The sequence below is a fragment of the Ovis canadensis genome, chromosome 3, assembly GCF_042477335.2.
Source record: "Ovis canadensis isolate MfBH-ARS-UI-01 breed Bighorn chromosome 3, ARS-UI_OviCan_v2, whole genome shotgun sequence".
Taxonomy (NCBI): domain Eukaryota; kingdom Metazoa; phylum Chordata; class Mammalia; order Artiodactyla; family Bovidae; genus Ovis; species Ovis canadensis.
The window spans coordinates 224,189,889-224,216,508 of NC_091247.1; the positions used below are offsets into that span (position 1 = coordinate 224,189,889).

Here is a 26,620-nt window from a genome sequence, read left to right on the forward strand (position 1 = left end):
TGCATCTTCCCTTTTCTTGGTTGCATTTCACACATGCATCTCCACGTGTGACATGTAACCTAAAAATGACCAATGTAACCTAGATATTTACGGTCAGTGGCTTCATCCATCAAGGTGCCCAAGCTGGCTTGAGCTAACTAACCCAGATATTGAATGTAGGCCCATTTCTGGCCTTTGGTCCTGTGATTAGGGGCCGCCGTGCGTACCGCCATCACCATGGTTCCCCAGCTCCTCCTTCCTGCCTCCGGGGAAGCTGCTTGTGAGAGGCTCCCTGGGGCACCTAGGGGACTCTGCCCAAACTGCATGCACATAGAGCCCCCACTGGCACAGCCACCAGACCTCTGAGCCAGGAGACCCAAGGCGTGCGGACAACCCCAGCACGCCTGCCATGTGGGCCCCTCTGGGCGTGTCCAGGTTTCCCTGGGCCGCCCCTCCCCTGCCTCTGCCCCCTACCCCAGCCGCCTGACCCAGCGTCCTGCTGATGTGGCCCCTGTGTGAGCTGTGGGTGATGCTGCCAGCTGGACACACTGACTGTGAGTGGGGGTGCCACGTAGACTGACCTTCCATGGCATGAAAATTCCCTAATGGCAGGGCCTTGCCTGGCCCGGTCTGTTATTTAGCTTTGAAATCCTTACAAGGTCTAGGCTGGTGCCAGGTATGCAGTGAGCAATCATTCACAGTGTTAGAGGCTTCGTATATTCGTGCACTGGAAGGGGTCTGACAGGAGTGAACTTCCGAGAATGAAATATCACGCGGCAGGCAGGCACATCTGAGACACGTAGGGACTTCCTGCTGCCTCCCAAATCACACTCTGTGGGCACCTGCCCATTCACCGTTGGGGTAAAGCCAGTCTGGCACATGAAAGTGGGCCAAGAGATGGTTAATGCACCGACTTAGCCCCAGCCCCAGCCTGCGAGTCACAGGTCAAACTGAGGCAACCTGCACACCAGGTCCTCCACACTCTTCACCCCCACCCCTCCAGGGTCACAGAGGCAAAGGGAACTGGGAGGATAAACAAATTAAATCTGTTCCAAGGAAAGGGAACAGATTCCTGAAGTGCACCTTTATCAAAAGCTTTGAGCTTTGAGCCACATACTGTCTTTTGTATTCAATAATGGAAATTAATTTTTAATTTGGGGAAAGAACAAATGGGTTGGGGAGGGCTATTAGGGTGGAAAGGGCTTCCCAGGTGGCTCAACGGTAAAGAATCTGCCAGCACAGGAGATGTGGGTTCAATCTCTGGATCAGGAAGATCCCCTGGCGGAGGAAATGGCAACCCAATCCAGTTTTCTTGCCTGGGAAATCCCATGGACAGAGGAGCCTGGCGGACTACAGTCCATGGAGTCACGTGAGTTGAACACAACTGAGTACCAGGCATGCACACACATGTTGGGGTGGAAAAGAGGATAACTGGGGAACAAGCTGGGGACTGTTGGGAAACGGAGAAGCTCAAAGGCATCCTGACTATCTGCTGTTTGGGCAAAACGGGATTTTGGAAAGTGGGGAAGGATGACATAGAAATCAGCTACAAGTGCAGGGAACCAAAGGCTTATTGCACCCAAACCAGAGTGTCAGAGACAGAACCAGAGCTGAAAGGAGCCATGAAGGTCGCCACATTTGGTGGTTTTGGAGCTGAGACTCCAAAGAGCAGCACAGCTTGTTCAAGATGCTACATCAGCGTGCGGAGGGGAGGAGCCCGATGACCCCACCCACCAACCTCCCCTACTCGGGCAAGGCTGGTGTCGGTCTTTGTGGAGACTGCCATATGGAATCATGGCTTCAACCTCACGTTCAAGTAAGTGGCCCAGGGACCACAGAGGCCAGTGTCCTGGTGAGAGGGCCAGGGAGGGGACTGTTGCAAACAGCCAATTGCTGCCCAGGCCCCCAGGCTGGGGCAGAGGCTGAGAAGAAGGACGGTGTTCCAGAAAGAGTCTCAGCCAATCTGCGGGGCCGCTCCCCTTCAGTGGCGCCTACTCTGCCTGCCTGCCAGTACCTGTGCGCTGGGCACCTGCCTCATCTCCCCCTCCCCTACGTCCCTGAAGGCCAAAGGGATCTCAGGCTGCAGGTTTGTCTCTCCCCTTAGAAGAGCAGGCTTCAGGCTCTGCAGATAGCGTAAAGCCCCAATTACCCATGCCACACGCACACCGTGTGCCTTGCAGGGCACGTGTGCATGTACACAGCCTATAGACCAGCATCAAAACACACCAACACACCCTCGAGACTCACAAACTCGCAGGAAAGTGCGTGACGCCCATTTGTGGGCCTGTGCTCGCCAACACAGTACATCCTCTGTGCCCAGCTGCCTGCGGCCAGGGTCGCGGGTCCCCGTGGGGCCTGGCCTCTGGAGCTTCTCTGCCGAGTGGGCCTGAGTGTGCGGTGCACGCTCGCTGTGGGCGGGCAGCCAGCTCACTGTTCTTACCTGGCAGGCCCGGCTCTGGCTCCCAGCCTGGGGGAGAACTTCCCTTTGCAAAGTTAGATAACACCAGGCTCTCTGTCAGAGGATTGGCGCTGTGGCTCCACGTGCTGATGCTGGCGCCGGGCCAGGCCCGCCCTGCCAGGCAGCGGGAAGGGAAGGCCTGGCTGCAGCCAGAGCTGGCAGGTGGCCGAGCCGGGGGTGGACGGGCGGGCCGGGGCCCGTGCTGCCCATTGGCTGCCTCGGGCTTCCGCCCCGCCTGCCTCCAGAGCCTGCGGCTCTCCCTGGGCCAGAGCCTGCCTCTCCAGCTGCTTCTAAACTCCCCCAGCGAGCACCTCCCGCCGGGCCATGTCGAGCTGTGACCGGATCGGAGTAGCCCCTGCCATGGACATGCCGGAGGTCCTCAAGTCCCTGCTCGAGCATTCTTTGCCTTGGCCAGAGAAGAGGACAGGTAGGAGCGGAGGTGGTCTGCAATGGCCGGCCACCCAGGTGCCCGAGGGGTGGGGGCTGCCGCGGGCACCGTGGCCAGACAGGCATCTCCAGGCTAGGGAGGGTCCTCAGCAGGGGTCTGCCCTTGGCTTCTTCCCCGGGCGAGGAAGGGCCGGGGTGTAGAGAGGGTCACGGTGGGAGGGCCTCTGCCTCTCTGGGGCTGCCCCCCCAGGCCTGCTGGCCCTGGGAAGCTGCGGCCAGCATGCGGCCACTGACAGGTGCGGGGCTCACGTGGGACCAAGACAGGACCAGAGGGCCCTGCTGAAGGAACACACCGGATGCTGACGGCTTATTACGTTCCCCCCTCTGCGTGTTGGGGTGCAGGGGACCAGCAGAAGCTGTGGCTTCGGGCGGCCAGCCGCCTGTGTCCCGCAGGAGAGGCTGGCCTCTGGGCGCCTTCTTCAGCTCCCGCTCGCCAGAGGTGCTGGACCCAGCAATGGGATGGAGGCTGTTATGTAACAGGACCACAGGCTGGAAGCCCTGGTTCCTAGGATACCACAGGCAAACACGGGGCGAGGGAGCCTGTGGAGGAGGGTGTGGACGAGGGGCAGAGCCGGCAGCTGGCACCAGGTGTCTCCCGAGTCCCGAGTCCCGCCTGAGAAACCCCGGAGCCACGAGAACTCTGGGGGCCAGCCTGCTCGGGGCGCTCCCTCCCGACAAATATTTCCCCTCATCTCTTCTGTTCTGAGACGTCCGGTCCTCATCGCTCAAACCCCCGGGGTGCCTTTAATGGAGCCCAGCTCCCCCTGGCTGCCAGAGCCTGACCTGAGTGCCAGGTGGCCCCGCAGGGGACCTTTCTCAGGCCTCTCCCTCCCCTGCTCACACCTCACTTCCTCTGTGGGCACCCCATCACCAGGCAGCCCTGGCTGGGCCGCAGGCCCCCCTTCCGCGGGACCCTTAGCCCACTCCAAAATTCCGGGGCCCAAGGATGCACATCACAGCCCCTGCCTGGACATGCCTCTCAGGGAGCCAGGCTCAGGAAAGGAGGGTGGCAGGCTCAGAGCATGGAGACGCCGCCTGAGGGAGGAAGGCAGTGCCTAAAGCCGGTGGCAGGGTCCCCTGTGGGCGCTCTCCCATGGAGCTCTGGGCCCCTTGGACCTCACCTTCCTGGCACTTAGGGTCCTGGCTGCTCGCTGGAAAGCCCATCCCCTCCAGAAACTCACGGCTTGGCCTGAAAAAGAACCATGGCTGACTTGTTCTTGCCATCCCTGAATGTCCCGCGTGGGGAGGTGAGGCGGGACGTCTGGATGTGAAGGGCTCCCTTCTTGGTCTGAGCGCTAGAGAAGGCAGAGTGGGCCTGTGGCCCAGGGCGGGCACAGGGGGGAGCTGGCTGCTGGTGGGTCTGTGGGGACAGCTCCCACCTGGGCAGGGAAGGGTTCTTGGGGGCGACTCAGGGTGCAGCTCCTCAGACCAGGGCAACAAGGCTTATGAAGTGTGGCAGCAGCTGCTGGTTGCTGGATCCCACCGGGTCCCCAGAGCCCTGGGGAATGTCCCTATCAGTCACTGTGGATGGCAAAGTCCAGGCCCAGAAACCCGTCCCCCCTAGCCAGGGTCTCAGGCAGAGCTTTGTCAAGAGCTGGCAAACTGACGGAGGACGGTGGGTCTGGTACAGCTGGGCTGGTCCATGGGAGACGGATCAGTCTCAGACCACCTCCTGTCTCTTCTCTACGTGGCCTCTCACTGAGGGTCCGAGGCATGAGACCCTGACAGATTGAGAGATGCTGACGGGTGGATAAAACGACGGAGTGAGGGTTGGAGACTCAGGGGAGCCAGTACATCCCACAAAGACCCCACTCTTAATACTGCCCTCCATCTGCTGTCACCACTTTCCAAAGCTCCCAGACTCCCCAAATCTTTTATGAAAGTATCCACCTGAAGACAGTGTACCTTGGTGAAGACAGGGCACAGGTCATCAAAGCTGGAATTCCCAGCCAGCATGGAAAAAGTGTACTCGACCCTGACACAACTCGGGGGTTAGGGCCCAAGTTGAAAACCTGCTTGTAACTTTATGGTCACCCCCAGATCCATGGTTCCACATCCTCATATTCAACCAACCGCAGATTGGGTAGTACTGTATATATTTAGTGAAAAAAATTCACATATAAGTGGAACCCGTGTAGTTCAAACCCGAGTTGTTTGAGGAACAACCTGTGCTTTAAAAGTTCTTGATGAAGCGGCTTCTCTCCCCGTGTGCGTCCTCATGCTGACTTCAATCCCCCGGGGAGGAGGATGACAGAGGTCTGGTTGCCTCCTGTTCTTCAGCTCACATGGGGGTCATGGGTCACGTGCAGAGCACACCTGGGGTCCAGAGGGAGGAGACATCTGAGGAGAGTCCTGGGGATGGTGAGACCATGCCCTCATAAGACCCTGTTTGCCCTGCAGACTGTGTTCAACGATGCTCCTTGAACCCCGGCCGTGGGGCTTCTGGCTATTGCTGTCCCTGGGCCTCCCTTCCCTCTCCCCAACTTCCTGGGGGAGCAGACTTTCTCCAACAGAGCTGACCAGGCTCCAGACTCCTTGTCTTCAGGCTATAACCACCACCCCATGGCCTGTCACTCTGGGCCACCCAGGCAACCAGCCTTCTTGTGGGCAGAGAAATCTCTGCCCAGCAAGAGAGTAGATCTGTGCCCCAAGCCTTGACTCACTTTCCCCTCTGTCTGTGGGCCCTGATCCCTAAGGACCGTTCTTCCTGCTCCCCTGCTTGCCTTTTCTCCTGTGGATCCTCTCCCAGGAGGCATTCCATTCCAGACTGCTCACCCTCCACTTTCTTCTCCAGTTTACAGAAAGACACAGCTTCTCAAACCGCATGGTTAGCGCTTTTACTCCCCAACTCCTTGGCTGTGCTCAGAGGCCGGCACTTCATCTTTCTGCCAGCTTTGGTCACTCAGGCCTCCTTCTCAGGAAACCACGGAGCATGAAAGCACACCAGAGGTGGAACAAGGCCTTCACTTTGAGCTGGGAAGGCGGGGTCCCCAGGTCAGGAGCTCCTAACTGGAATCACTGTGGGCTACCTAGCAGTTATCCCTGACATGCCTCTCTCCATCCCCAATCTGTGAAAAGAATACCTGCTTCACAGGCTTGTGGCCAGGATTAAATGACATATCCCAGATGAAAGCGTTTGCAAACTGTGAAGTGCTGCTCTATTTTCTCTGCAAAAGACAAACAGCAGCTGGGCCTGGTTGGGCTCCTTCCACGGACGTCACATCTGCCGTCTGACCCTCACTCCCTCCTTTCCGTGGATATTCTCCTGGAAAGAAGTGGATGTGGCAAGGCTGTGGGCACACAGGCAGGGCTGTCTCCATGGCAACACGTGCTGAGGTTCCTAGGGTCACGGTGCCATCAGCCCTGTGCCAAGCAGGACAGCCCAGCTGAGCTGGCTCAGTGGGAGCTGCTGGGGCAGAAGCAGGGGTCTGGGTAACCTCCCTTTGGGGAATTGAGGTGAGCAGGAGAGAGGGTGGACTCAGAGCAGCCTGGGCTGTCCTGGGCTTGGCCTCAGTGATAGTCTATGTGGTCGCCTCCACTCCCAGCCTGGGGGAACCAGAGCAAGAAATTGTGAAATGTGCTTCCATGGAAAAGGAGCCTGGAGAAGTGGCCTTACATGTGCTGCACGTGTTATCTCTAATCCTGGTTGTGCTGTGCTGTGCTGTCCTCAGTTGCTCAGGGTGTCTGACTCTTGGCGACCCAATGGACTGTGGCCCAACAGGCTCCTCTGTCCATGGAATTTTCCAGGCAAGAATGCCGGAATGGGATGCCGTTTCTTTCCCCAGGGGATCTTCCCAACCCAGGGATCAAACCCGTGTCCCTTGTATCTTCCACATTGGCAGGCAGATTCTTTACCACCACGCCACTTGGGAAGCCCCTAACCCTCGCTACCATCTCCTAATGGTAAGGAAACACACTCAGAGGACTGGCTACCCTCGGGGCCAGTACGCAGGCCAGCTTTTTCTCCACCTCCCGTGTCAGGGGCTTACCTTTCTTCTCTACCTGTCCCCCTACCCAGCACCCAACACCAATCAGAGAAATGTGAGAAACTCATTCTCACCTAGTGCCAGACACTGACAGCAGTGTCGAGCAATCCAGATGACTTTTGCATCCTAATGGGCCTGTCCCAAGGCTAGGTTGTTAAGGGAATGAATCCTGGTTCTAACGGCCCCTGTTTCCCAGGTGTGGCTGGGAATTATACTCAGTGCTTTTATACTACCATCTGTGAGACGGCTTTGCAAGAGACCAGGAGACTGACGCTCAGAGACGGGAAGGCCGCACAGTTGTCGAGGGGCTCCAACCCAGCTTGGCCTGCTTCCAGGCTCCTCCCTACCCGCAGGCTTCCCTGGGGTCTCCGGAACCACGTCTCAGGGCAGCACCTCCCCAGTCATCCAAACATTCATTATGCTGAGCGCTTGCTAACGTGTGGCATGGGAGTGAGTGAGACAAACACTGCCCTGCTCGCCGCTATTTGCATTCCAGTGGGGAGAGAGACAGCAATCAGGAGGGTCAGGGCCAACCTCTCTGAGAGGGGGACATTCGAGCCAAGGCCTGGAGGGTGAGGAAGGGCCAGTCACACCAAGAACTTTCAGGCTGGGGGAACAGCACCTGCAAAGGCCCTGTTTGGGTCAAGAACGACATGTGTCTGAGGAATAAGAGGCCACTGTGGCTGCAGAAGGTGAATCAGTGGGAGAGAACAAAGAGTGAGGTTAGAGAGACCCGCAAGGGGAAAGACTGCAGGGCCTTGAAGGTCATAAAGAAGAGTGAGACCATCTTCTCCCCGACTACAAGGTCCCACCCTCCCCCCAACTATTCTTGGGGAAGTGGCTGGTTGGGGGGAATGGGGTGTTGCCAGGACAACCCAACATGGGATTGTAGTCAGAGATAAACTTCAGGTGAGTGCGTGTTATGCTCCCAAGTGCTATTCTCAGCAGTGTGCCTGAACTGCTCCTTTCCATCTCAGGCTCAGAGAGGTTAAGTAACTTGCCCAAGGTCACACAGGAAGTAGTCCAAGCAGGAATCAGACCTACACATTCCAGCTCCAGAGTCTACTCCCTACCAACACCGCCTCCACTGGAGAACCTTAACTGTCAGAAAGTAGCTGTTGGGATGTGGCAAAGCCTGGAGGTAAGGGCTTCTCTTTGAAAATAGTACTCTTAGGGTGGATATCATTCTATATTTCTAAGCTGGGCAGTGGATAAAATGCAAGCCAAACAGGAAATTAAGTACTCTTGAGAGTACTGAGAGATGGGCAAGAGTTGGTGAAGGGCCTCCACCCACCACCTCTCCCCTAAAACACACTGAGACCACGGTACAAACCGCAGCCCAGAACTATGCAGCCACAGGTATGTGGGCTGAACAGGAGGCAGTCATTGGCAAGGCCAGTGGTGAAGGACTCGCCGTAAGGGTGGGTTTTATTTACTATTCTAGGTTTGATTGTGAATTAAACACAACGAGTGTTATTTAGTGTTAATAATGTTCCAAATGTGTATGACCTAGCTCTGGAAAGATTTGTTAGCCCTCTTACTGGCACCAACAGCAAAGTGAGCCAACAAATATTTACTGGGTGACTACCCTGAACAAAGCTTTGTGCTCTCCTGCATTTGGGATCGCAAAGCACACAGATAACTGGCCTTTGTTAGTGCTCAGTGGAAGCCTTCTCATCGTCCTGCTCTTGCAGACACCAGGCTGTCACATTTTGCAGTAAGTCAGGAGAGAGGGTCATACTGTCCTGCAAGATGCTGACTATGAGGCCAAAGAGGTCATTATGGGGTATCTGGCCAAAGGCTCTCATGCTGGAGTTTTAGCTCCTCTGAGCTTCAAGTTTAACCCAAATTGGCATAATGGTTTCATGTGAGGCCCTTGTTCTACATATGTTCAATTGAATTAAATTTTTAACTTGGGTTGGTTAGCAAGTTTCTGGAACACTAAAGAGTAGAATTTAAAGCCAGACCAGCTCTGGAAAATGGACATTTCACATCCCTTCTCGACTCTAGAACCCACCTTGTCCCCCAGCTCAAAGAATCCTGCTCCTCACCCAACACAACCTGAATGAAGCGGAAGGGTGGAGGCCCACACAATCCATGCCATACACCATTCAGGCTGGCACTTGACATTGCTTCCCACACGTAATCCTCATAGCCACCCTGTGAGGTAGGCAGATTCATTTCTGTTTCCAAGAGAAAAATACGTGAGACTTAGGCAGCAGAAGTCACTTATTCGGACAAGAGGTCAGGCAGCCACTGAGGAGGGTCTCTACCCAGGCCTGCATCTCATCCCCACAAAGTCAGCGCTGCCCCAGGACCCCCACCTTCCTCAAGAAGCTGCTGCATTGAAACTCTAATACTTTAGAATGCAAAGGTGCTACTTCACAGTTTTAACATAATCATGTAACAACATGTTCTTTTCATAGAGTTTATTTCTTTGTCAGGGCTCTCTATGGAAATTACACTATGGAACACTATGAAACACTGTGGAAATTAGCTAACTGCTTCTCACACGTTTTCCTCCCCTAAGAGGAGGGGCTGCAGTGTTACTCCCACTTTACTGATAAGAGACAAAGGCAGAGAGAGGACGCTGTGGGTCTTCTTGGATCCGCTGGAGAATGAAGACATGAACATAATGGCGCCCGCCTCCTGGATGGTGCTGTTGAACGCTGCCAGTCGCAGCGTGGCTAACCCCCCAGCCTGCAAGTAAGCACGAGAGAGAACATGTTTATGACGTTCCTGCGGTGTTTGTGACACACCATTTACCCTGTGGTTATCCAGGGGAAAAAACCTCTTTGGGGAGTGTCAGTAAATGAACAGAGGACTAAATCAGAACAAAGTTTTAATGCCCTAACCTGTTTACCCAGCTTCTTAACCTGCTTACCAGTGCCACTTGCCTGTTAGATCAGTTGCTCCAGGCTGGGTGGTAAATGAAGTGGGTATTATCCCTTTTGAATAACTGAAGATTTTAAAAAATGTTTTAAACTTTTTTTAATCTTAAAAAAAAACTAAATCTAAAATCTCATACTACATACCACCTTTGTCATAAACAAATGTTACAACTTTCTACTGTTTTGTTACTATAAATCCTCCTCTAATACCTTTAGAATTTTTTCCCCTTCAGTAGTGTCATATTAGCTATGAAAATACACATTTAACAGTAATCCAGTAAGTCTCTCCCTGGCCAAACTAGCCATTGTCTTTTTTAAACTCATACTTTTTTCCCCATACTTTAATTGATTTCCCTAGACTGTCCTTTGAAATTTGTTTCTAAAAACCTCTAGGTCAGTTTATCCTAAAGATATCTTAGTTTAGCCACAAAGAGAATTCCCACTAATAACAACTCTGCAACACAACAGATGTTCTGTACATAATTTAGTACTTTCACTAAACAGAGAGTGACATGAGCACTGTACCTGCCTCTAGGATAATGGACACATCAAGCAGTGGATTTGTACCCATCAAGGGTAGCAAAGCTATGAAAACGACTTGTTTACTGCATGTTTGCAATTGTGCATTTTAGGGTTTCCCTAGTGGCTCAGTGGTAAAGAATCCACCTGCCAATGTAGGAGACATGGGTTCAATCCCCGGGTCGGGAAGGTCCCCTGGAGAAGCATTCTTGCCTGGGAAACCCCCATGGACAGAGGAGCCTGGCTTGCTACAGTCCATGGGGTCACAAAAGTCGGACTCTACTTAGCCACTAAACAACAAAACAAATACAATTGTGTATTTTACATGAACTGGCTTACACTAGCCTCACAAGGTCAGTCCTTCCCCATCTCTCTCAGACAAAGAATAGGAAAGGTGGCCTGGAGAGATGGAGCAACAGGCTGGAGCTATCAGACTCAGAAAGTGATTATAGTCTAAGTAGTGAGGCTATGAGAACTTGAATTTTGGAGTCAGGCTCCATCACCTGTCCTCCACGACCATCAGGAGTTCCTTCAAATCTTTTGCTTTCCAGGCTTGCTCAGGCACCCAGCCTTTTTCCTCAACTCCCAGTACTGATTATATCAGGCTGACAACTTTCAGCTAGCTGGTTGTCGCGGTCACATACCTACTCTATGAATCAAGAACTGTGCCCCGCATCTCACAGCCTCGCTCCTGGAAGGCAAGAGTCACTGGTCTCACAGGAACAAATAAAGTCACTGGTCTCATAGGGACAAATTAGCCAAAGTCCCTGCCCTCTCAGGCAGGGAGTACCTAGTATTGTTTGGGTTCAAAGCAGGGTATGATTCCTGCTATCAAGAGGTACAAAGTTTGGGTGGCCTGTAGGAGCAGATTCCTAGAAGGACTCAGCATGTGTCCGCCATCCAACCTCACGTTTGACATTTGTACGCGTTTCCTGATGAACTCCTAGGAAGCATTTGCATATATTTTGAAAGGGAGGAATTTTGTGGGATTTTTTTTCCCCCCTAGGAAAAAGAGAGGAATGTTCTAGAGAGGAACAGAATTTCAGAGCTGTTTAGGACTTGAGATTTATCCAGCCCAACCCCTACATTTTACGGACGAGGAAACAGGCTCGGGTGAAGCAACTGGATTTTCCCAAGGTCACAGGCTAGTTAAGCGCGAGGACGGAAGCGCGTACTCCCGCCCTGGCTCAGGGCCCAGGGTCCTCTCTCTCCACCCGCGGCCTCAAGAATGCGCCCTCCACGCTAGTGTTTATCTGGCCGCCACGCCCGCACCAGAAACCCGGGATCAGGGGGTAGAATCTGATACCATCTTCAGCGGCAGCCAAGCCTGCTACGTCCGTCCCTACGTCCCTACGGGCGGGCAGGTCGCCGTCCCCGGCCCTGCCCTCGGCCAACCTCTAGGTCGCGGGCTGGGGGAGAGGCGGGGTAAACGCTGCGCTGCCCCGGTACCACGACCCTGGGCAGAGTCCCCAGAACAGAAAGGCCCGCCCCTTCCCTCCCCGCCGCAGCCCCGCACGTGCTGCGCCTCGTGCACCGCCCCGGGCCCCGCCCCTCGCCCTCCATTGGCTGCTCCGCGCCTTCCTCCTCTTCCTCGCGCTCCCCACGCCGCGGGACTCGGCTGCAGCTCCACGTGACCCGCGGAGGGGAGGGGGGCGAGGAGGGGGGAAACGGCCGCGGGGACCCCAGGGGTCTCTCTGATAGGCTACCCCCCACCAGCATGGCCGCTGCCAGCCCCGCCTCCTCTGGGTCGTGCGTCCGGAAGGTGGCGAGACTGGGATGCAAGGGAAGCGGGAGCGGTTACAGTGGTCCGAGAGAAGGGCAGGGGTTACGGCGAAGGCGAAAGCACAGGTTGAGGGGCAGTGCCTGTCGCCGGAAAGGGCCCCCTAGACCCAGACTTCGGCAGGCGCCAATCAGGTGACAGCGAGGAGGACGGGGCGGGGCCTGCGGCCCTGCTTCTCACCTGGCCCCGCACGTGTGGCGTTTACCCTAGGGGCGGCCTAGCCAATCACGATCTGGAAGGCCGCGCCTGCTCCCGCCCCCTCTCGCGGGATGGGCCAATCCAAGGCCGCCATCCGGGGAAGCTGGCCTGGCCTTATGAATAATTAATAAGCCAGAGCCTGTCCGCCTGCGGTGTAGGGATGGATGGGGAGGTGGGGGGGGGGCCTCTGCGCGCCTGCGCAGTAGCTGCCTGTGTCGGCAGCTGCGGCGGGTCGCACGGCCCCGTCCCATCTTGGGGGGCGGGCAGGCGGGCGGGGGAGGCGAGGCGAGGCGAGGCGCGCGCGAGCCGAGCGCGGGGCACGATGTCCGACGCGGGCGGTGGAAAGAAGCCGCCTGTAGAGCCGCAGGCGGGGCCGGGCCCGGGGCCGGGGCGCGCAGCCGGGGAAAGGGGCCTGCCAGGCTCCTTCCCTCTGGTCCTCAAGAAGCTGATGGAGAACCCCCCACGCGAGACGCGCCTCGGTGAGGGGAGGCGGCGGTGGGTGAGGTGGGGTGGGGGTCCGCGCGCTTCTAGGGGCGGGGTTTCTGCAAGGGCGGGGCCTTGTGAGGGCGGGGCCGGTGAGGTCGGAGGTCCGGGTGAAGTGGTCCAGCCTGGGGGATGGGGCCAGGAAGGATTTGTGGACGGGAGGGCGAGGCGAAAGGGGGTCGGAAGGGGTCGCGGATGAGCTGAGAGAGGAGGAGTCACATGGGGGTTAGTGGGGAAGGGTTGGGGAGGGAGGCAGTCGGGTGGGGTCGTGGGGAGGAGGTTCATTGGGGAGGGTCCGGAGCACGCGCGACGTGAAGGGGTTACCGAGGAGGTTGATGGGGGTCGCAGCAGCTACTTCAGTGACCCTCCAGGGCGCCTGCCCTGGGGACCCCTGCATCAGAATCACTTGGGATGCTTGTTTAAAATGTCCATTTCTGGGCCCCACCCTTCACCCTTCACTGGATCTGCGGCTTCATAGACAGGACTCTGCATTTTAAGGGGCACCACCCCACTTCCGTGATTCCTCAGTCCGCTAAAGTTTGAGATGCCCTGATATACCGTAGCGAACTGCTTTCGTTTATGGCCGTCCTCCTCCCCGCTGGGAGAAGGACCTGCCTTCTTCCCTGCGTGTGAGTATCCCCAGGTTCTGGGTCCTCACTGGAATTTCTTGGAAATGAGTTTCAGGGCTGCTGCCGAGGTGGAGGGTGGTGTCGGGAGAAGAGACGGGAGGTACCTTCTGAGGGGCAGATTGGGATGAAGGGAGAGGGATGAGGGTCAGAAAAAGGCCACTGAGGCCCTTTCCCTGGTTGTTTGGGACTGACCCTGGACTTGGAGGCCGCAGGGCTGGTCTTTGTCCTGTTTGCTGCTCTGTGTGCTCAGTCAAGCCCCCACTCTTTGGAACCACATGGACTGTAGCCCACGAGGCTTCTCTGTCCATGGGATTTTCCAGGCAAGAATACTGGAATGGGTTGCCATTTCCTCCTCCAGAGTATCTTCCCGACCCAGGGATCGAACTGGGTCTCCAGTGTCTCCTGCAGTGGCAGGCAGATTCTTACCACTGGGCCACCTGGGAAGCCCTTGTCTTGTTTCCTAGGCCACAGAGGTCCCTGGGGCTTTTGTGGAAAGCAAGTTTGGCCTTGTTTTTGGTCTGAGAGCATGGGGTTCAGGGAGCAGCAGGAATAGCACCTATAGTGGAGGTTCGTGTGCACTGAGGTATGCTTTCAATCTTCTGAGATTTGAATTTCCGAGAACCATTGGTGTCGTTCAGGGATTTGGGAAGGAATGGGCCTTCTGTGAATTACCGGTCTTGGGGAATTCATTTTCTTTTTAAAAATGCCATTTCTCTTCCTTTCTTGGGTGTGTTCTGAGACTCCCATCCCTATGGCTATCACGGTCGGGTTATAAATAGCTTCAGCACATTAGGTGAGGCCAGGCTCTCTCCTTCTGCTTCAGGACCTCATATGCACAGACCCTTCTGTTTATTTTTAAGGCAATGCTTTGTTCCAAATCTGGGGCTGAGGCAAGCTGCCCCGGGACAGGTGTGCAAATCTGTCAGGTTCTGTCAGATTACCGAATAATAACCATCCATAATAATAACTACATTTGCAGAATTCTTCCAGGGCCCCTTGACGTAATCTTATTTAGTCTTCTGCAGCCGTCATATATGGTATTACCCCATTTCTCAGATGAAGAAAGCAGAGGCTCAGAGCAGTAAGGATGTTTCCTTAAGGTCACATCACCAGTCCTTATGTTGTATCACTGGTAACCACTGCTGAACATCTCCTACAATTAAAATTCCATCTTATAGAAACACTGTTTAACAGTGTGCTTAATTGCTTAGGCCAGACAAACCTTGGAGCTTGGTACTAGTCTTCCAGTATGACTGTCTTTCTGTCTCCTCCCTTCTGCCTCTTTTAATCCCCACGACCCCCACCCAACAGGAATCTCAGTCATTTCTGAACAGAATGTCGAGTCAGTGTCTCAGGGAAGGAGAACAGGGAGGCCATCTGGCCCACCCAGCCCACCAAAGCTTGGCTTTCTTACTTCCCGTTTGGTTTTAAACCGAAGCCTGGTACAGAAGGCAGTTGCAAGAATTCAAGTTACTTTGTATTAGTAGCCATGACCAAATTCTGTTTGTCAAAACCTCCACCTTTTCACTGGGTGTGTCCTTTTTTATTGAACCAACAAGCTGCTTTTTGGCTGTCTGAGGTCTAGGAGTCCATGCATGACTGGTTTACTTCCAACATAATCGTATTTGATTTCTGTTTCATTTCAGAAACCAGAGTTCAAAGTTGTCGCCCTCAATTTGAAAATCTATTATGAGCTTGTCATGATCTTATCTCCCACTTCTCTCATTTGCGTCCCTGTCACTCTGATTTTCCTCCAACCTTGTCACATTTTTCTCTTTTTTTCTCAATTTGCCCTTTCTTGGATATCCATCCACAGGTATGACTTTTGGGCTGAGACAGTTAGGTGGGTTCACGTCCCCACTGATTGATTAGTTTTGCTTTGAATGGGAGCATGCTTTCTTCTACAGCTCCATGCGTTTCTTTCTTCACAAAAAACCTGGCTTAAGTCTTTGCTCATTCAGGGATAAGCAAATGGTCTCTGGAAATGGTTGCTTTGAAAAAGGTCCTGAAAGACAGCTCCAGGCCCTCTCTATTTACAAACCCAGCCTTCTTCATTCAGTATACTCATCTTCCTGGGGTCTGCTGTCTTGCCTGCTCCTGTATTGGTCCCCACCATCTAGAAATGAATCAAACACAATCCCTTCCCTGAGCAAGCTCACTGCAATAATGAATGCCTGGGGTGTGCCAGAAGCTCTACAAGACACTTTCAAATGTTACCTCTAGTCTTCACCAAAGAGGGAGCTTTATCCTTACTTACAGTGGAGGACACTGAAGCTGAGAGGGGTTAAATAACATGGCTAAGGTCACACATCACTGCAGTGGGTGGCAGGCAGGGTGGGGACAGGACAGAAGAACAAGCAAGTTCTTGGCTTGAGGAGTCATCCCTTTCCTAAGATAGCAGGAAGGGTCAGAAACCCCATTCCTGACCCCCGCCGGTGGCCTCTCTCCAGCAGATGCTAATCCCACAGCCCATTCTGAATTAACGCTGGGACTACATCAGGCCTCAGAGCTGATGCAAGCATCCTAGGAAGCCCAGGCATGGATGTGCAGCACATGAGGGTTTGCTGCCATCTCTAAAGGAGACCAGTGGTCCTGGTTCAAGGACCAGGTTATAACTGGGGAATAGTGTGGGCTCTTGAAATGCATGCATAGATGGATCAGGACTCCGAGAGAGGTGGCTCTGCCCTGTGAGGCTCACCACGTGCCTCCTGGGGTTGAGTTACTCTCTCAAGAGATGTCTCATCACAGATTTTGTGTCTGCAGATAAGGAAAAGGGGAAGGAAAAGCTGGAGGAAGACGAGGCTGCAGCAGCCAGCACCATGGCCGTCTCAGCCTCCCTCATGCCACCCATCTGGGACAAAACCATCCCGTACGATGGCGAGTCTTTCCACCTGGAGTACATGGACCTGGATGAGTTCCTGCTGGAGAATGGCATCCCCGCCAGCCCCACCCACCTGGTGCAGAACCTGCTGCTGCCGGTGGCTGAGCTAGAAGGGAAGGAGTCAGCCAGCTCCTCCACGGCGTCCCCACCATCCTCCTCCACCGCCGTCTTTCAGCCCTCGGAAACCGTGTCCAGCACAGGTTGGTGATGAGCCTTCGGGCAGGGCCACCTGCCTCATCCAAGGAGATCCACTTCCCAGGGGGCTGCGTGGTCCCATTGGACCAACCGTGAGCAGAAGCCCTCTGTTCCCCCACCCTTCAGCACAGTCCCCCATGGCTGGAGATAAAAATAGCCATCCCCTCAGCGGCAGCCAGAGCCTTCCTGTCTTTGGTTGCTGCAGATGGTCAGCCCAGTGGAGTGAGCAGTCCCAGTCGGAGGCTTCTCAGGTTAGCAGTGCCATCCTGCCTCTCCGCAGTACTGCTCTCTGCTGCTGTGTGCACTTTGCCTCAGATTCTTAGGAAGCTCAGGCAATAATAATGACAACAGCAAACATTTATTTAACATTTATTCTGTGCCAGGCACTAACACATAATCCTCACAAAACCTCCTTATGAGACTGATGCTTTTATCCCCATCTTATTTTATTTATTTAGCTGCACTGGGTCTTGGTTGCGGCACGTGAACTCTTAATTGCAGCATGTGGGATCTAGTTCCTTGACCAGGGATCAAATCCATGCATTGGCAGTGTAGAGTCTTAGCCACTGGACCACCAGGGAAGTTCCCTGTTATCCTCATTTTATAGGTGAGGAGACTCAGACATTAGGTCACTTGGCCAGGTAACACAGCTGATGGGAAGTGGAGGCAGCACTTGAACCCAGGATGTCTGACTTTTTAGGAAGGCATTGCCACTGCCAGGACCAATACCATCTTTGGGATTCCTGCTTCATCCTCTTGTCCTTTTTCTGTTTTACCTCCAGTTGGTTGGTTTTCATGCCCCTGGGTCATGAACCCATCAGAGCGGACATGGTCCCTGTTTCAGGGGCTCTGCGAAGCTTTCCACAGGCTCAGTTCAAGGCGTATAGGCTGATGTCTCCTAGGAAAGACCCCAGGAGCTGGTGTGGAACCCAGGAAACCTGCACCCAAGGAATTCTCATGCTCTATTTTTTTCTTTTTATAATGGAAAAATGTTCAAATATGAAAATGAAGGGCTGCTATAATGAACCTCCAGTAACCATCACTCAGCTTCTGTAGTAATTAGCTCATAACCAGTCTTGTTTTCTATAACCTCCTTCATTCCCCTAACTCTGATTATTTTCAATCAAATGTATATGTAAAGTATAAGGATTTTTTTAAGAACAGAAATACCAGTTTTACATCTGAAATTGACAGTAAATCCACCAGCACTCAAATTTCCAAAAAGTTGTCTCATTAATGTTACTGTTTTACAGTTTGCTTGAATCAGGAGCCAAACGAGACCCACACATTTCAGTTAGTTACGTGTCTTAAATCTCTTGTAGTCTGTGGGGTCTCCTTTCCTTTTTATTTCTCTGCGGTTTGTTTGTTGAGAAAGCCGAATTGTTTGTCCTGTAGAGTTTCACACATGCTGGATTTTCTGGTTATATCCCTCTACTGCGTTTTAACATGCTCCTCTGTCCCTTGTTTCTTTGCTATAAACCATTCAGCTTCAGAGGCTTCAGCTGATTCCAGCCGAATTCTTGTTTGAAGGCAGCTCATTTTTGTGCTGGTCAGGTTGTCCTGAAAGGCTGGTTCCGTATGTGGGTAGGGGACAGAGCTGGAAATGAGCCCTCTTACACCTGAGGCCACCTAGGTGGAATTTCCCTCTGATTTTTAGGTGCCCATATCATAAGTGTACTGCTCGGTGAATCTTCAGAGTGAGCCCACCCATGTAACTACCACCCAATCAGAGCAGAGAACACTGTCGGTATTCTGGAAGTTCCTCCTGACCCTACTTAGTCCTCACTCCCCAGAGGTAATCACCATCCTCATTTCCATCACCAGAGATTCATTTTGTTTATAGATGAACGTTCTGTAAATGGAACTGTATATTTCGTTCTCTTCTTTTTAAAGTAATTATAAATTAATTACATTTACATGTTCATGTTTATAGCTTCCTATAGCTAGCTTTATAGTAACATATAAATCATGTGGGCATCAGTGACTAAAAATAGATTTATAGAACATATTTATGGACTACTCCTGTGGCAGAAAAACCGTGATACAAATAAAGTAAGATTTATACTGAAGAGTTATACATGTGGTAGAAATGAAACAGTTCATTTTTCAGTTCCTCTGTAGAAAGGACATAAGTAGTATCTATTCTTTTGTGACTAGCTTCTTTCCTCAACTCCGTTTGTGAAAATCATCCATGTTATTGCCTGTAGCAGAGCTGTGTTCACTTTTTGTTGCTGAATGGTATTCCATGTTTTATTTTGCCTCACTATGCGGCATTTGGGATCTTAGTTCCCACACCAGGGATCAAACGTGTGCCCCCTGCAGTGGAAGCACAGTCTTAACCTCTGGACAGCCAAGGAAGTCCCTCCAAGTTGTATTGCATGACCACACCACAGTTTTTACCTACTCTTTAGTGGATGGACACAAGAGATGTTTCCAGGTCGGGGTTATGTCTAATAGCACTGCCATGAACATTTGTGTGTGAGTCTTGTTTTTTATAATTCTTATTTTGTGAGTCTTTTTATGCATTTTCTGTTGGGCATTTTCCGAGGAGTAGAGCAGCTGAGTCATCGGATACCCAGGGTTCGATGGGAAGGATTCTGACTTGCACCTAGACTCACTCTAGATTGTTTCAGGACCACCTGCCTCTCTGTCTTTCAGAATACTCCCTGGAAGGGAAGCTGAGTTGCACCCAGTCAGCTTTTTGTAGATGTTGCCAAATAGGATACAAAGTGGCTGTTGCCATTTATACTGCCACCAGCAGTACAGGGGAGGTCTAGTTGCCAGGCTTTGGTACCTCGCTGTTGGTTGTTTATTCCTATAGTTACCATGTTGGTCCCTGGCGTTCACTCCTCTGACACTCAGCCCTGTTTGTAATTAACCTGTCTGATAGGATACAAGTAGTTTATATGCACAATCCAGTTAAAACCTATGTCTGATTATGTCACACCTCTGCTCAGAACCCTCCAGTGACTTCTTTCACCTCAGGGGAGAGTCAGAATCAGTGGCACTGTTGACGTCCAGGCCAGATAGCTTTTGCTGGGGTTGGGGAAGGGCTGTCCTTGCATTGCAGCATGTTTAGCAGTATCCATGGCCTCTACCCACCAGATGCCAGTGGAACACACCCCTCCACCCTAACAGGGTCATGTGTCCCCTGCAGAACAAGCTTGTTCCCGACTGAGAACCACTGCTTTACTGGGATTAAAGGTCCTACGCTTTCTGTCCCCGTCCTGTTACTCCTCCCTCTTAGTCACCCCAGCCATAATGGCCTCTGCTCTTCTCAAGCCTCCCAGTACTTGCCTGTGCGCAGACCATGCACTTGCTATTCACTCTTTCTGAAATGTTCTCCCAGACACTCACATGGCATCCAACACTCCTGTATGGATGTTTGTAATTTATCTTATGTGACGTCATCCTTTCCCATAGGATAACATTCCATGAAGGCAAGGATTTTTGTTTTGTTCACTGCTTTGTATTTGCCAGGACAGTCCTTGGCATATAGTAGATGTTTAATAACATATCTATTGGCTGAATAATTATTTTGTGTCATCTTATAAATAGCATTGAGCAAGTAGGCCAAAAGTATAGATTTTTAAAAAATAACTTATCCCTAATAACACGTAAGATTTGAATAGGGTTTTGCTTTTTGGGTTTTTTTTTGGCCAGACTTAAATTTTAGTTTATTTACCATGCATGTGACTGTGGGAAAACCTTGTCATTTCTCCAAGCCTTGGTTTCCTCATCTATAAAGTAAGGTTAACAGCCATCTCCCTTTCAGAGTTGTCAAGAGACTGAAAGAGCACAGCCACTGATTCGTCTCAAGGGATTCAGAAATGGAAGCCATTTCAGTATTCAGTCTGTGTCCCTAAACCATTATAGTTCCTGGTGAGATTCAGCTGTTTCTCATTACTTGAGAACTTGAAACCACAGGAAGTTAAGGGGGTATAATGATTTAATATTTCGCTTAACATTTCTAGGGGGGAAAAACGATTGGAAAATCTTGTCTTTTTCGAAGGCCCCTGTTTCCTTTTGACTTTTTGTTCCTAAAGGGAAGAATTCTTCCGGTGTTTGTGTTGTTGAATTGAATCACATATGCCAGTCTGGCTTTGGGGGCCAGTGCTCTTAGAGTATTTCTTCCTTCCAAGCAGCAGTAGCTTCTGTGACCTTGAGAGTCAAGTAGGTGTCTGGATATGTGACGTGAGCCTTGGCTGTTCAGTGAGTCTAGGCTTTTTCAGGACCACCTGCCTCTCTGTCTTTCAGAATCCTCCCTGGAAAAGGAGAGGGAGACCCCCAGTCCCATCGACCCCAACTGCGTGGAGGTAGATGTGAACTTCAATCCTGACCCTGCCGACCTGGTCCTGTCCAGCGTGCCCGGCGGGGAGCTCTTCAACCCTCGGAAGCACAAGTTTGCCGAGGAGGACCTGAAGCCCCAGCCCATGATCAAAAAGGCCAAGAAGGTCTTTGTCCCTGATGAGCAGAAGGTAACTTGGTACATCTGCAGTAGTGAAGGTGCAGCATGGGCTCAGGGGTCAGGGGCTTTCCCCAATTTCCATTCAGTTTCCCCGGGAGGACCCACCCTCCTTGGGGACACATCGAGAAAGGCGTGCATTCAGAGCTTTGGGCCACATCCTGCACCAGTTGAGAGAAAGGCATTTGGGTGGCGTTTGGCCCCAGCTTGACTCCCTGCAACATCTCTTTCCATTCTGGTTGCCGGCTATGCCCGTGCTCCCACTTCCCTGGCTTCAGCCCAGCCCTTGGGCAAGAGCTCAGTCGGCCACAGAAACCGGGACTGAACAAGCCCTCACTTTGAAGGACAAAAGATAGCTGTACAATGCCATGCCAGGGATGATCCAGCAGCCTTCAAGCTGATGGTTTTATAGGAGCTGGGATGGGAGTTGTTGTTCAGTCACTAAGTCGTGTCCGACTCTTTGCGACCCCATGGACTGCAGTACCCCAGGCTTCCCTGTCCTTCACCAACTCCCGGTGCTTGCTCAAACTCGGGTCCATTGAGTCGATGATGCGATCCAACCATCTCATGCTCTGTTGTCCCCTTCTCCTCTTGCCCTCGACCTTTCCCATCATCAGGGTCTTTTCCATTGAGTCGGCTCTTTGCAACGGGACTGGGAAGAGAGGAGGATTTTGTAGTTTTTTCCCTTCCCCACTGTGAAAAACTCAGAAAAGGGACTTTTCACCTAAGCTTTAGAGTCAGGCAGACCTCAGGTTCCTCACCTGTAAAATGGGAATAACCATACCTGCCTCTTGAGAGGTTTCTGAGGCTTTTACAATAATAACAATGAAAATGGAAAACCTTTATGGGGTCCTTACTATAAGCCAGGCATTGATATAAGCACCTTGTACATACTAACTCTTCTAATTCTCAGCCAACTCTGTGAGATAGTTAACTGTAATTACCCCCCATTGTAAAGAAGTGGTGGGGAGACATCGTGAGGTTAAGGAACTTGCTCGGTTCCACTGCTAGAGAGTGGCAGAGCCAAGATGTGAACTCTGGGAACTGGAGCCAGGGTGCAGACCCTCAGCCAAGCCTGAGGGAGGCAGGAGTACAGACAGCGCTGTGTATCGGAGCAGAGAGAGACCACTGGTGAGAGGAAGGCCCGTCCTTCCACCGGTGGTCCCACTTGGACTCTGTGGGGTCTGTGGGTAACGCTCCCTGGGTGTAAGGGCTGGGCCCCTGGGAGTCCCCAGGTCCCAGCTGCACCATGTGGGTTAAAAGAGGAATCAGTGTAGGTGGGGTGGAGTGCTGGCCAGAGGGGAGGGATGGGTTCTCTCTCGGGAAAGAGGAGAGACCCACCAAAGACCCTTCCCCACAGGACGAGAAGTACTGGACGAGGCGCAAGAAGAACAATGTGGCGGCTAAGCGGTCCCGGGACGCCCGGCGCCTGAAGGAGAATCAGATCACCATCCGGGCGGCCTTCCTGGAGAAGGAGAACACGGCCCTGCGGACGGAGGTGGCCGAGCTGCGCAAGGAGGTGGGCAAGTGCAAGACCATCGTGTCCAAGTATGAGACCAAGTACGGGCCCTTGTAACACGCGCCCCCGCCGGGGCGCTGCCTCACTTCAGACCTCTGCCTGGGGCCCCTGAAACCCACCCCCGCGTGGAGACTTATGACTCGTCGTGGGTGCATGGCGGCGCACCTGCCCCGGAGCCTTCACGTTCAAGCTTCATTATCACACACGACCAGTGCGACGACTTCCCTGGGGGCCGGCCTCCTCCCTGGCGGGACTTGAGAGCATCTGTGAGGCGGTGAATCAGCCTTCGTCTCTGTCCTTGGCTGTCGCAGCTGGCCCAGAAGGGGACCTCGGAGCACGGGCTCTCCTCTCCCAGGGGGCCAGGCTCCCGTGACTCTCCCTCTCCATCCTGGGCCGGACCAGGCCTGTATCTGCAGAGTGAGTGGTGATGGCTGTCGCCCTCACATCTTCTCAGGTAGCTGGGCGTGTTTCCAGGAAGGGCAGGTCTGTCATCCTCCCCAGAAAGTCTTAGAGAGAGAAGCCTCTGTTCCCATCTTCCTCAGAGGTAGAAAGACATGCCAGCTCCTCTGTAGCGCCCGTGTGGGCACCAGGCCATGGGGGCGTGGTCTCTACACAGTGGGGGATGACCTTTGCATCTGGGCCTACAGCAGAAGGTCACCCAGCCGTTCCTGGTTCCCTCACCCCTTTTCTCTGTGGCTCGAGGCCTGGGAGGAGGAGGCCCTGGTGAAGGGCTCCCTGTGTGTTCCATCCACTGCTGGGAGAGACTCCCAGGGTGGTGGTCTCTGCACCCTGGTCACCGTGCTCATCTACTCTTCTCCGGGGCACTCGTGGAGGCTGCCTGAGTCTCCTTTGTCCCACCAGACTGGGCCTCTGGGCCTGCTGTTTTTCTTCACCCAGTGACCAAGCTCAGATCTTGGATTTTAACAGAAAAGTCCCCTCATCTGGGAAGCTTAACTTCCTGGAGCGGGGACACACCTTCTGCATGGTGTTCAGATAACTGGCCTCCACGGCCCCCTCCCACCCTCCCCCAACACCGCGGGTGGAGAGCCGGGCATGTTTCTCTAGAAGCTCCCGTTCTTTCTTGCTCTGCTTTCTCATGCGGGCCATGCCTGAGCCCGCTCTCCCGTAAAAGCAGAAGAGGGCTTCCCGGTTCTCACTTCAGGATCCACCCATGTGTGAGCAGCCTAGAGGGCATCCCTGGGCAGGGCCCCGATCACCGGGTCCCACCCAGCTCATACGGAAGAACAGGCTCCTGGGACTTGGACATAGGCTAGAAACCCCTCCATCCGGGTCCTAGGAGACGGCCAGCTGTGCAGGCCTGGCCAAGACGTGGGTGGAGGGGCCCACCTCGCAGCTGCTCCTTCCTCTCATGTCTGGCCGGACTCATCCTTCGGTTCTGCCCGGAAGACTCGTTACGGACATCCGCGGAACCCTCTGCTCGCTGTGGTCAGCTGGGCACCTGGAGATGGGTGTATTTATTTGCTCAGGGCGGGCAGCCTGTGGTAAGGAGGGGTCAGAGGTGACAGGCACGCTTTTGTCACGTTCACCACTGGTTTTATTTAAAGTGGTGGCTCCGAGTCCTGGGCCTTGACCCCTAAAGACTTTTTATAACAGATGTTAAGAGCAGGGGAAGCCATCCACTGGCCGTGGACCACACGCCAGGTGAACACACGGCCCTCCAGGGACCTGCACCCCCGCCTCTCCGGGGGACTTGACAAGGGTCCCCAAGGCTGAGGGACGTCGGTGCCCCTCCCCCCCCCGACTTTGACTTCGTGGTTCTATGAAAATCATGTTAACACTTTTCACTCTTACAACCACAGCAGGGCAGTTGCGTCCAGCATGTCCGTGTCCTGCCCTGGGCAGCTCGCCCGCCCGGGCACTCTCACTCTGGTCTGGCCACCCACCCAGAGGGCACTTCTCATTTTGTTATTGGGAGAAGAGCCACCAGCTTAAAAGCTCTTCATTTTCTTTGGCCAGAAAGTGTATGGTTTGTGTTTTCTTGGGCTTTTCTCCCCCTCTAAGGGATGGACATTTAGTTTCTGGGTGGCGTCCACTCTCCGACCCCAGCAGGTGGGGTGATGGCCTGCTGTCTCTTCTCTCTGTCCCACCTTCTGCCTGTGTGGGTGCCCTCCCCTTGCACCTCCCCCAACCCCCCTGGCCCCACCCCCACCCCAGGCAGTGGGTGTCTGGTTCCTTCCCAAAGTGCTCACTTGGAAAGAGCGTGGCTGCTGGCCTCTTCTAGAAGAGCCCGTTTGAGTCAGGATTCCAGCGGGGACAGGAAGGAGAGGTCCATGGAGATTGACATGCTGGGGAAAAGGGTGCTCAGGTAAGCGTGTCCTCTTAGTCCTTGGGGGAGAGGTGGTGCCTCCTCAGTTTCCTTCGTGAAGTTGGGAGTCTCCTTGACTCCCTGCCGGGCCCTCTCCATCTTAGGGCTGACGGCCAAGAACCGAGGCTCCTGTCCTCACGTCTTTGACATCCTCTGCAAAGCACCGGAGACAGAGATGCCAGTGCGAGTGGCTTTCCCTGGGCTTGCAGCAAGCTGGGATGGGCCATCCCTTCCTGAGCGCCCCCTTTCGCCTCAGTTGCAACCTCCAAACAGACAAATCATGAATGAGCTGGAATGTTGCAAGAATATGCATATAATAAATGTATATCTAGACATAGAATATATATATATTTAGGAAGAGCTTTCATAGTGGCCAGCAGTCTTATGGAGGACCCGGGTAACTCTTACCCTTGGCCCAAGGCGAAAGGTTTGCCTGTCTGGGGCCTGAGGTTGGGGAAGGCACGTAGCAGTGACCCTTGACTCTGGGTAAGCGTCATCCTGGTCAGGGGGTACCTGCTGTGGCCCTGGCAGGCAGCGTCTGCAGTCCTCCAGGCAGAGGTGGGGTAGCAGGCGAGGGGGCCAGCTGACAAGGGCCGCTCTGTGCTGGGCAGCTGTCCATCCGGGACCCTGGGAGCAAAGGGCTCAAAGCCCCCTGGTTTCCATGGCAAAGCCCCACCACCCCAGAGCTCCTTTAACATCTGTTAATTAAGTGCAATAAATTTTTCTAGAAAATGGCAAAGATGACTTCCAGGTGGATATTGCTGTCTTACAGTGTCGGGGACGCCAGAGCACCACTTGGTTTTATTTTTCTAAGTGCATGTGATGTGACAGTGTGTGGGGCTCTGCGCCCTCCCCCGGGAGCTGGCATTCCAGCAGGCCCCTCTCTCCTTCACCCGTGTCGGGGAAGGAAGCACGGCGCAACCCCTTCTCCCCAGCCGGCGGGGGGGCAGATGCGGAGCGTAGCCCACTGGCGTTATGTGCGTGTGTGCGTGCGAGTGTGCCACTGCTGGTGGGCCTGAGTGACGTGGCGGGAGGGAAGCCGGGAATGTATCCTTTTCAAACAAAATTAAATATTTTGAGACGAGACTCGCGGGGCTGTCTTTTCTGTCCTCCTTCCCACGTCAAGGCCGAGCCGCCCTAGCCAGTCTGTGCCTGTTTCCTCATGTGTCAGGTGGAAGTAATTCCTGCCCGCTTAGCCACACAGTTCACTGAGAAGGGACGAGTACTGGGCCCCAGCATCGTCCTCAGCAGGTGGAACACATGGAAGAGCAGCACAGCTGGTTGGAACGCCAGGGAACGGTCCATGAGAAGAGTCCCAGACGGAATCCTCAACGGCCATGTGCAAACAGTGCTCGTAGCGGGATTCTCGAGGTTTTCCTCATTTCCCTTTGCCAAATTTTCTGTCTACACCATGAGACCGTCACAGTCAAAAGACAAGGTTAAACATGGTGCAGCTGTCTGCTGGGCACCGGAACTGTCAGGCCGAGCCACTCAGCATTGGCGTCCCCAGGTCCCCTGCTCAGGACAGTCCCAGGCTCCTGGGCTGGGGGCAGAATAGGGTGTCCCACCCTTGGCTGTGCTCACTGCCGACTCCACCCCCCTTCCCGCATCTCCGCCCACTCTCGATGCTGCCTCTGCTCTGTCCGTGTGTGCGTGCCTGGAGCTGGTGCTGCCTGTGTGCGGCCGAGGCCGCTCTCCCCTGCTTCCCATGCAGCGTACCGTTGGTGCTCCTGTGGTTTGATGGACCAGTAATCATTTCATTTCTAAGAGGGAAAACCTGCGTTTGGAGTTTGAAGATGGGCCGGCAAGGTGAACTTTTTTTAAATGGCCATTTTACAAGAAACACTGAAGCTCAGAAAAGCAA

General features: G+C 53.6%; 1 protein-coding gene and 1 long non-coding RNA gene across 3 annotated transcripts; one reads left to right on the plus strand and one right to left on the minus strand.

Annotated features, from left to right (window-relative positions):
* Positions 1-1,476: 1,476 nt before the first annotated feature.
* Positions 1,477-25,842, plus strand: TEF (TEF transcription factor, PAR bZIP family member). Of its 2 annotated transcripts, XM_069581671.1 has the most exons (5): positions 1,477-1,795; positions 2,742-2,864; positions 16,134-16,451; positions 20,704-20,924; positions 22,272-25,842. In XM_069581671.1, the coding sequence occupies exons 1-5, from the start codon at positions 1,774-1,776 to the stop codon at positions 22,485-22,487; spliced, it is 900 nt and encodes a 299-aa protein (XP_069437772.1). In that variant the 5' UTR covers positions 1,477-1,773; the 3' UTR covers positions 22,488-25,842. The 2 variants fall into 2 exon arrangements, with proteins under 2 accessions (XP_069437772.1, XP_069437771.1); XM_069581670.1 differs by lacking the exons at positions 1,477-1,795; positions 2,742-2,864 and adding an exon at positions 12,025-12,737.
* LOC138436126 (uncharacterized) lies at positions 9,285-11,671 on the minus strand. The gene is made up of 2 exons (XR_011255346.1): positions 11,587-11,671; positions 9,285-9,570 (listed from the first exon to the last, which is right to left on the minus strand). It is a non-coding gene; the product is annotated as an uncharacterized lncRNA (long non-coding RNA).
* Positions 25,843-26,620: the final 778 nt, after the last annotated feature.